General features: G+C 45.6%; 1 protein-coding gene across 1 annotated transcript; it reads right to left on the reverse strand.

Annotated features, from left to right (window-relative positions):
• Positions 1-207: 207 nt before the first annotated feature.
• LOC108585291 (40S ribosomal protein S27-like) lies at positions 208-558 on the reverse strand. Its single transcript, XM_021936947.2, has one exon. It carries the CDS (start codon positions 514-516, stop codon positions 262-264), a length of 255 nt encoding a protein of 84 aa, XP_021792639.2. The 5' UTR covers positions 517-558; the 3' UTR covers positions 208-261.
• Positions 559-1,499: the final 941 nt, after the last annotated feature.

Consider the following 1,499-nt stretch of genomic DNA (forward strand, 5'->3'; position numbering starts at 1 on the left):
TGAGGCTCAGAGAGGTCAATTAATTGACCAAGAAACCAGTCCGGGTATATCTGCCTTCTAGTGTATTACCCTTTTAAGCTGTGCTACATGGCATTCTGTTTGGAAGCTTGAATATGGCAGCAAAGGCATCTGATGGATTAGGCAATTGAGCTATTGTACCCCAATCCCCTAACTTCTCTACAGCTGCAGCCCTACTTTTTTTTTTTAATCCAAAATGTGTTTATTGAGATGGTTTCCCACTCATCTTGATTCAGAGTGCTTTTAGTGCTGCTTCCTCCTAAAGGAGCATCCTTCCGTAAGCCTTGCTTTTCCTCCTGTAGGCTGGCAGAGGACAGTGGAGCAGCCAACACACAAGACTACCGCTTGTACATGGCTAAAGACCGTGGTGATTTTATAGCATCCTGGGCATTTCACATCCATGAAGTAGGAATTGGGGCTCTGCACCAGGCGTTTCTTCTTGTGTTTCCTATTCTCCTCTTCTGGGGAGGAAGGAAGGAGATCCTTTGCGAGAGGCATGTTCTCGTGTGGGTAGGTCGTCACCGGCGGAAAGGCGCACCCCTACTTTTTTCCAGCAGCAATCATCTGTCTTCACCCCATGGGGTTGTGGATTAAGAAGCCTCCGGAGGCTCCCAGGTGGCTCTGTCCTTTACCAGCTGGGTGGCCATCGAGGGACCACTCCCAATCGTTATACCTCAGTTTCTTCAGTTTACCAAAAAGGAAATAATACTACACTAAAATGAAAATCATAACAATAAGGAGCACGGGGATAGGAAGGGAGAAGCTTCAACCTGAGGGTAAAGACAGACCTGTATTGAATCTAGTGTCTGCCATTTACGAGTTATGTGACCTTGGGGAAGCTCCTTAAATTCTTTAGTCTTCAATGTCCTCCTCTGACAAGTGGAAAAAACAATACCTCCCTCAGGGTGTTGTGGCAAGGATTAAATGAATGTACGTAAACACCTAGCGCAGTGACTGGAAGGCCGTGATTACTCAATAAAGTTAGCTACTGTTATTACCCAGGTTGACCAACTCAGAGGGCTGTTGTGAAGATTACTCTATTGTGTTGCTTATCATTAGTGGTGGCAGTGGTTGTGGTTGTAATGAGTGTTTACTATTAATATTTTTTTTGTGGTTACATGCTTGAAGAAGGGCCAGATGACACAGCTATATCTTACCCTGAAATACATAGATCTTAACCAAATATCCCTAGATCTCAGGAGCAAAAACTACGAGATAAGAGCAAGTTCACCAAGAGTGGCTGTTACAGGTGAAGTAAGCGTTTGAAGAAAATATTGGGCCTTCCCATAACACAGCTGATCCTCGCCCCCGGCCAGTGCTGGTACTCACCAGCATTTATTCACAGGCCAAGGATTTGTGTCAATCATTTTGGCTGGAAAAGTGTGCCAAAGAGACAATCTGGACATCAGGAAAAGAACAATGCAGGATGGTGGTGTTTGGGTAAGGCATCACAGAAGCTCCAGGCCCACAGCGGTCCCTGC

Source organism: Papio anubis, chromosome 6 (genome assembly GCF_008728515.1).
Source record: "Papio anubis isolate 15944 chromosome 6, Panubis1.0, whole genome shotgun sequence".
Taxonomy (NCBI): domain Eukaryota; kingdom Metazoa; phylum Chordata; class Mammalia; order Primates; family Cercopithecidae; genus Papio; species Papio anubis.